At 70.3% G+C, this 7,864-nt stretch overlaps 1 protein-coding gene across 3 annotated transcripts; it reads left to right on the top strand.

The window, feature by feature from the left end:
• The first annotated feature begins 308 nt into the window (after window positions 1–308).
• MRPL23 (mitochondrial ribosomal protein L23) lies at window positions 309–7,318 on the top strand. 3 transcript variants are annotated; one of them, XM_016149612.2, is made up of 5 exons: window positions 309–375; window positions 2,537–2,659; window positions 3,418–3,500; window positions 4,063–4,136; window positions 7,115–7,318. In XM_016149612.2, exons 1-5 carry the CDS (start codon window positions 359–361, stop codon window positions 7,280–7,282), a joined length of 465 nt encoding a protein of 154 aa, XP_016005098.2. In that variant the 5' UTR covers window positions 309–358; the 3' UTR covers window positions 7,283–7,318. The 3 variants fall into 3 exon arrangements, with proteins under 3 accessions (XP_016005098.2, XP_016005092.2, XP_036077226.1); XM_016149606.2 differs by lacking the exon at window positions 309–375 and adding an exon at window positions 1,121–1,947; XM_036221333.1 differs by lacking the exon at window positions 309–375 and adding an exon at window positions 1,954–2,446.
• Window positions 7,319–7,864: the final 546 nt, after the last annotated feature.

The following is a 7,864-nucleotide window of genomic DNA, read 5'->3' as shown; positions in this document are numbered from 1 at the left end:
CCCCTGTTCCCCTGGGGGCAGCCCCAGGGAGCCAGCCTCCTGCTGCCTCGCAGGGTCCCATCCCCGCCCTGGGGGCCTGCCCCTCCCCCGCCCCCCCCATGCCCAGCGAGACCCCCTCCCTCTCCCCGCGCCTGGGCCCTCCCCCCAGCAGCCTGCACGACACCCCGCTTCGTGCCCTCCCCCCCCCCCCCCCCGCCCCGCGGAGCGCGGGGCGCCTGGGGGTTCGCGGCGGGCCCGTGGGGGGGAGGGGGGGCGCAGGCCCGGGGCCCGGGGGCCCTCCGGACGCCAGGGGGCGCCGTGCCAGGGGCCCCGCGGGCCGCGCGCGCCGCTCCTTCCGTCCGCGGCCCGGAAGCCGGCGATGGCGCGCAACGTGCTGTGAGTGGGGCGCGCGCGGGGACCCGGGCCCGGCGGGCACGAGCGCGGGGGCGGGGGGCGGGGTCTGAGCCCCGGCCGCCCGCGCCCCCCGCCCGCGCCCCCCGCCCGGCGCGGCCACGTCTGCGGACACCGCCCGGGGCCAGGCCGGCGCGGCGCGGGCGGGGTCTCAGGCCGGGGGCGCAGCCGTGCCGCGCCCGCCAGCCCCCCCGGCCCCCCACAGCCCCCCACACTCCGCCTTGGCCCCTGGGCCTCGACCACCGCAGTTCAGGCCGCACACACGGCCCTGTGCACACAAAGGCCTCCGCGGGCGGGGGGCGCGTGCACGCGAGCCGGCCCGCCCCCCCCCCCAGTCCCCGGCGCCCCCGCCGCCCCCGCCCCCGCCCCGGCCGGCGCCGTGCAGACTCGGCGGCTTTGGGGCAAGGGCCGCGGGGGTCCCGCGGGAGGGGGGCGCTGCTTCCTCCAGCCACCGGGAGGGGCCGGGGGCGCTAGGAGCGAGGGCCCCGAGCCAGGCCCTGCAGGCCGCCCCGGGGCCGGGCCGTGGGCGCACGTGCGCGCTCGCTGGCCAGGGAGGCCCCGCGGTGGAGCCACGCGGGTGGGGCGAGGGAGAGGGTGGGATCCCGGATGAGTCACCCTTGGGGCCACAGGGCGGGAGGGCCAGTGGCAGCCGGCCAGCGTGCTGTTTGGAGGAGGCAGGAGAAACTGTGATCCCCACTTGAGAGCCGTTAGGCTGAGGTGCTTGCGAAACACCGTGGGGAGCCGTGGGGAGCAGTCAGGGGGCAGCGCGGGGCCTCGAGGCCCGGAGCCACGTTCCAGGGCCCGGCAGCAGGGTGGGCAGCAGCGCGGGCCGCTCCGAGCCGGGGGTCCCTGCGCCAGGGTGCAGGGTTTGCAATAGCACTGCCGCCTGGGCCACCCCCTGCCCAGGGCCAGCCTGGGAGGCCTGGGAGAGGGCGGCGCCCAGGCAGAGGCCCCGCATTCAGCTACCCGTGCTCCCCATTCTTTGCCCTCTCGCTGCAGTTGGCCACCAGGAGAAAAAGGAGCCTCTTGGGTGGCCGCAGGGGTAAAACGAGGCAGGCCCTGTCCCCCCGCACACGTCGGCCATGCCCGCCCCGCACGGCAGCAATGCCACTCGGAGGCACAGCTGCCCCGTGCCGCCTCGGTCACCCGCACACCGGGGGTGGACGGCCACCAGCGCCCTGGCCTGGGAACCCCGCCGCCGTGCCCCCCCTCGCTGACCTGCACTGTCCAGGCACCCCGGCTGCCCACGCAGGCCCGCGGACCCCGGGCCCCTTCACTCTCCCCGACTCGGGAGGCAAGAGGCGACGTGGGCCCTGACCGCACGGAGCAGTTCGTGGTGCCCCATGCCGGGCGCTGCGGGTCGGCCACCGGGGCCTGGGCGAGACTCTCAATGTCACCCTGCGCCCCTGCTGTCCCCTTCCAGGGGCCGCCCCTGGGCTCCCAGCTGACCCCCGACTGCCACTCACCCCAGCCCCGAGGCCTGGTTGGGTCTGGCTCGCATTCTGGTCCTGCCGGCCTGCTACCCTGCCCCGGACCGTGGGGCAGCTGGAGCTGGCGGTGGGTCGGCCACCTCTGCTCACTCCGGGGTTTTGGGGTGGGAGGCGGCATGGTGAGCCCAGAGTGGGGGAGTTGCCAGCACCGTCCTCCCTGGGCCTCTGACCCTGCATCTTCATTCTTGTCCTGGGGGAGCTGGCGCTGTCCCACTCGGGGGGTGTGGAGGTGGCCCCCGTCCCCCTGTCCCTGACACTGAGGGGCTACGGCAGTGTCGGGGAGCGGTTTTGTCAATTCCCTGTGGCTGGGCAGAAGGGGCTTGTGGGTACTCTGTGCCGTCAGGGGCTTGATGTGCGGGGCCCCTCCCGGGACGGAGAGGGCCGTGGGGGGCCATGGCCAGTGGGACCGTCCCTTTGAGCAAGCTCGTGGCTGAGCCTCGCGCCCAGCCTGTCTGGGGGGGGCGGGGTGGAGGGAATGCTCGCTGTAGCCTGCTTCCTGTCATTCAAAGAGCGGCCTCGGGGCTGGGGGCTGGGGCGCTGGCTGCCCACACCGGGCAGACCACGTGGTGAGCCGGGGGCCGTGGGGAGCCATGGGAGGTGTCCCTGGGAGCCCCGTGCTCCGAGCGTCTGACGTGGACGTGAGCCTCTCCCCACAGGTACCCCCTGTACCAGCTGGGGAACCCCCAGCTCCGCGTCTTCCGCACCAACTTCTTCATCCAGCTGGTGCGGCCCGGCACGGCCCAGCCCGCAGACACCGTGCAGTTCCGGATCCCCATGGAGTGAGTCGGGGCTCAGGCTAGGGCGCCCCACCGCCCCCCACCATGGCGGCTCCACGGGGCTCGGCAAGTGCCGGCCGAGGGTTCGCAGAAGCCGTGCAGGCCCTTCGCCGGGGGAGGCGCCCGGCCGGCCCGAGGATGCTGCTGTGCCTGCTCTTGCCAGGACGCGGGCCGAACCCCCAGGGCTGCCCACCACAGCGGCCAGAACCTCAGTCCTCCAGGGACCTACAGTACTGGGGGCGCAGCCTCTCTGTCACCCATCCCGCAGGGAGCGCCTCCGAACCCCAGGGTGGGCCTGGCTGGCTTGAGCTCCGTGGGGGCGGCCGCCGGCCCGAGTGTCCTACACACTTACAGTGCAGGAGAATGGGACCTGCCACCGCGTTGCGGGGTGGCAGCCGCAGACGGGAGGCCCGGCCGGGCTCCCTGCAGCCAGGGGGCACTCGTAGACCGTCACTTCCCCTGGGAGCGGTCCCCGGGAGCGTGGCCTCTCGGCCTGCTGAGCCTGGGCCACGGCAGGGTCAACGGAACTGACTGAGTCCAAGGTCCTGGGGGCCCGGTCCTTCCGTCACCTCCAGGCCGATGGGTCAACGGGAAAGTATGGGTGGGGGCCAGCTACTGGTCCCCGAGGTCGGGCCAGCCTGTCCCGGGTCCCGGCTCTTCCCTGCTGTGGCCGGCGGGGCTGTGCCCCCAGCCCGTGGCTCTCGGCCCGTGGGCTGGGCTGCTTCCCGGCCAGGCTCAGATGTCCCTCCTCTTCCCCGCAGGATGACCAGGGTGGACCTGAGGAGTTACCTCCAGCGCATTTACAACGTGCCCGTGGCTGCCGTGCGGACCAGGGTGCAGCATGGTGGGTGCCCGGGCCTGGCCGCCGCTCCGCTGCCCGCTGCCCGCGTGGGCTCCCCGCCCTCCCAGCTGCTCTGGGGCCCGGTTCTCGGCCTGGGAGGCACGGGGTGTCGAGGCCGCTCCAGGGGTCATGCCGGTCACAGTCACAGGGCCGAGCTGGGTTTGGGACGGAGCAGGGCCGGGGGCTGGCTCCACGGGCTGCTCCGAGCAGCCGCAGGCCGCGGCCGGTCAGCCAGGCATTTCCTTTGTCCTCAACCCTTTCCCCTTCCTGCCCGGGGACCCTGGCTCCCTGCGTGGTGGGTCTGAAGGCCTTCGGGCTACGGCGGGGTCCCCCACGACAGCTCTGCACTCGCGGAAGTGGCTCTGTGTTCTCAGACGCGGCCTGCCCTCGCCCCGCACGCGGTCTGAACCCAAAGCCGCCCCCTTCGGGGCGCACGTGCTGTCGTGCTGTCGTCTGCAGGCAGACAGACCGGTGCCGACGTGCGCGCCCCCTCCGGAAAGTGGGGCCCTGGAGCGGTCGGGCTGAAACCGTGGTGCGGGCAGTCAGGCTCCCTCTCCCCCCACAGGTTCCAACAGGAAGCGGGACCACAGGAATGTCAGGGTGAAGAAGCCGGACTACAAGGTGGCCTACGTGCAGCTGGTGAGGCGCGTCGGGTCCTGCGCCCGCCGTGACCGGCAGTGACCCCGTGGGGCACCGGGGCCGGGGCGGCCTTGAGCGGCAGGATCTCAGGGTCCACTGCTCTTAGTCCAGATCCGCAGTGGCGCCCCGGGAGGAGCTGGGGTTCAAAGCACAGTTAAGCCAGGGGGAGGGGACGGCCAGGCACTTGGAACTTCTCAGGGGCCACCCTTGTTGAGCCTTTGAACTTTGAACAGCGCTGCGGGCAGAGCAGGCCCACCCAGGCCTGGGGGATTTGGGCCCTGACAGAAACCAGATCAGGCCTCCGGACAGCCTGTCCCTGGTCTGGTCGGTCCCCAGGCCAGAAGGCAGTTAATTGCACTAAGTGCCACAGGCTGCTGCAGGGGGCTGGGGGCAGAGCCCAGACCTGTTTGCTGGGTCCGAGGTTGGAGCGGACCCCCTCCCCTCTGGGCTGCAACCAGCCTCGGGCACATCCGTCCAGGCTCTCGCTTCCCCATGTCCCCCGCCCGGCCAGACCCGGGGTTCTCAGGAGTTAGACACACGTTTTCAGAGCCCCCTTTTCGGCCTCCTCCGCTGGAGGTGACCCCAGAAGTGTGTGCTTTCTGGGGCGTGCGTCTGACTGACACCAGGGCCTTGTGGGCCCCAGGCAGGGTCGCCTCTGACCTGGCTGGGTGGCCTCGGCCTGCTGGCGCCACGGCGGGGAGCCTCCCACTAACCGCCCCTCTGGCCCCTGCGGCCTGGGGGCTTCCCGGGCGGCTCCAGTTTCTGTGTAAACAGCCGGGGCGCGGGGCCCGGCCACTAGATGGCAGTAGCGCCACTGCGAACCCCGCCCGCGGCCGCTCGGCCTCCGGCCGTTGGTCAGGAAACCGAGTCAGCGCGGCAGTTCTTTGGGCAAACAGTGGCAGCTGTTGTCCTCGCCAGGGGCCTCGTAATTATTTGGCCTAATATTTGCTGTGCATAAAGTCAGCCGGGCAGGGGGAGAGCACCGCCGGCCACATAAAGAGGCCTGTGTCCTGCGCGCCCGGGCCCGCCGGCCGGCTTTGTCCCGGCACGCGGTCGCCTTCCTGTGCGTCCGCACGCACCATGAGCCCCTTCCCAGCAGAGCTGCGGCCGCAAGTGGCCTTTGAGCCATCCGAGCCTCACGCTGTCCCCCGGCCCGCGCCCCCGACTCGTGAAAGCTGAACTGGGCAGCGCCCGGCCCTGCTGTGTGCAGCCGCCCCTCGCTCCACGGACCTTCTTTCCTCTGTGGACCCCGGGCAGGACAGACAGGCCACCCCACCGAGGGGGGGCGCGGGGTGTCCCCGCTGGGCACAGACCCCGTCAAATCTGTGATGTCTCCCACCCCCCAGCTCCTGGCCCGCAAATGGCTGGGAGGTCGGGCAGCGCCTCTGAGTGGGGGACCCTCCTCTGCCCCCCGAAGCTGAGGCCGACCTCCTCCCCGGAGGAGGCTCAGGGCTTCTGAACACAGCTAAGCGTCAAGCACACAGAGGGTCAATCAGAAAGACAGATTAAGTCGCCAGATTCCTTGGGAGCTGCTGCTGCCCCCGCCGGGAGTCCCACGTTTTCCCCCCTCGGACAACCTGATAAACATCTCTTTGGCCCAAAGTCCAGCTCCAGCGAGGGCCTCAGTGGCCCGCACAGCAAACAGCGCTGACCTGGTGTTTACACAGCGGCAGGAGTGAATGGCCGCGGGGCCCAGCAGGAGCCCGTCTGCAGACAATGGCCCTGGGCTCCCGGGGCTGCCGCCGGCTGCCCGCCTCACTTTTATGACATTTTTCTGCTTTGTGCTCCCCTCTCCCGTTTGGAAGCGTTGAGGGTGTCGTTTTTTGAAAGTACGAGGTGAATTTCTCTGGAAAGGGAGCCGCCATCGGCCCCCACAGACGGCCCCGGCTCCAGGAAGAAACGCGAATTCCTCTCCTGGCTTCCTGCGTTTCATTCCCCCTGCAAGCTGTTGCAAATTGCCATTTTTGTATTTATATTTAAAATGTCATTTTAGGTTTCCCCCACCTCAGAAAACTAGCAGAATCACCTCGATATATTAAACATAACCCCCCTCCCGCCCCTCGTTCTGGGCAATCAGCCCTGCATGTAAACTATTGCCCTTTGGTATTTTAAAAAAGAAAAAAAAAAAAGTCTTGAAACGTGTAAGATAATCCTCCCGCGGGCTGGCTACCGAGTCCGCCACGGCTGCTTCTCATCACCCCAGGCCTGCACCCCGCGCCACGTGACCTGAATGTATAAACCGAACGTTCTCGGGGGGCGCACGGCCGTGTCAGCTTGTACTTGGCCGCCTGCCCGCCCACGTCCACATTTCTTTGCAAAACAAGGGTCTGCAAGAACCAAGCACGTTTTGCTGAGTTCACTCTTTTAGAATTCCCAGATATGGCGCCGTCCTCACCTCCTGCCCCGGGCTGGGGCGGCCCCCCCTCCAGCCCTTATCTTTGGAGCCAGCACCCTCCGCCCGCCCCCGCGCTGGGAGGCCGCTCCCGGGCCCCCGCCTGGGATCCAGGTGCACTGGGGGGACACGTTCTGAACCTTCCGTGCGAGGCGCGGGCCACCCCACGTGGTCTCTGCTTTGTCCACCGTTTGCATGTTACTTGCTGAGCTCTGGGGCCGGACGGGGCCGTCTCTGTGTGGGTAGAGAGAGGCCTTCAGGTACTGGGGATGGGAAGAGTTTCCGATGCTGCTGGGGCCGTTTTCCTGCACCTGGCTCCGGTCGGCCAGGGCCGGCCGCCACCCCAGCCACCACTCCCGATGGAAAGGGGTCACTGTCAGGAGCCGGCCCTCTGCCAGGCCCGCTGCCGGACAGAGGCCGGAGCCCAGCCGCCTAAGGTGTTTCCTCTGCAGGCAGGGACAGTGCTGGGGGGCGCGGGCGGGAGCCGGCCCTGGGCAGGTGGGGCAGGAAGGCCCTGTCCCCGTTTCCTGTGGCAAATGTGTGGTGGCCCCAGGCCACCTGCCGGAGCTGGTCCTCTCTCCCCCAGGCCCACGGACAGACCTTCACGTTCCCAGACCTGTTTCCTGAGAAAGCGCCGGGCTGTGAGGGCGGCTCTGCCGAGGACGACGTCCGGGCCGGCCTGCTGGAGGAGCAGCGGCAGCGGCAGACCCCCGACCCCCGGCGCGGAGGGGTCCCCGGCTGGTTCGGCCTGTGAAGGCCCAAATAAAAGTGCCGCGTGCAGACGAGGACACCCCAGGCTCCGTGTGTCTGTCCCCGGTGTCCAGGGCAGGCCGAGGCCTGGCCTGCGGGGCGTGGGGTGCGGCCCGGGTGCCCCTGGAACCCCCGAGCACGGGCAGAGGGTGGACCTGGGCCACCCTGCCACATCTAGTTCTGGTCCCCTGAGCCTAGCAGGAGGCCGGGACCCCCATCCCAGGGAGGACCGAGATGCGGCTGTGAAAAACTCCCGGAAAGTGACTGAGTGTCCATGTGCGAGACTCCCGCCCGGGCGTGCTGCGAGGAGGGGCCCCGTGAGGGCCGGAGGCAGGGCGCCGCCAGAGGGTCCAGGCCCAGGCCCCAGGCTGGCCCGCGGGAGGGCGTCAGGCGGGCCGCAGAGGAAGCGGCGTTGAGGAGAGACACCCAGAGTCGGGCGACCCGGCCAAGGGCAGCAGGCGGGAAGGGGGCCGGCTGCGGGAAAGCGCCGGTCCAGGGGCTCAGACCAGGAGGTGGACAGGGGTACACTGGAGACCCTCAGCGGGTGGGGTCTGAGAGGGGCCCAGCTCTACACAGCGGCCTCCTG

The sequence above is a fragment of the Rousettus aegyptiacus genome, unplaced genomic scaffold (genome assembly GCF_014176215.1).
Source record: "Rousettus aegyptiacus isolate mRouAeg1 unplaced genomic scaffold, mRouAeg1.p scaffold_m13_p_5, whole genome shotgun sequence".
In the NCBI taxonomy this organism is placed as follows: domain Eukaryota; kingdom Metazoa; phylum Chordata; class Mammalia; order Chiroptera; family Pteropodidae; genus Rousettus; species Rousettus aegyptiacus.
Note: the sequence above shows the minus strand (reverse complement) of the source record. Positions and strands in the feature narration are given on the sequence as shown.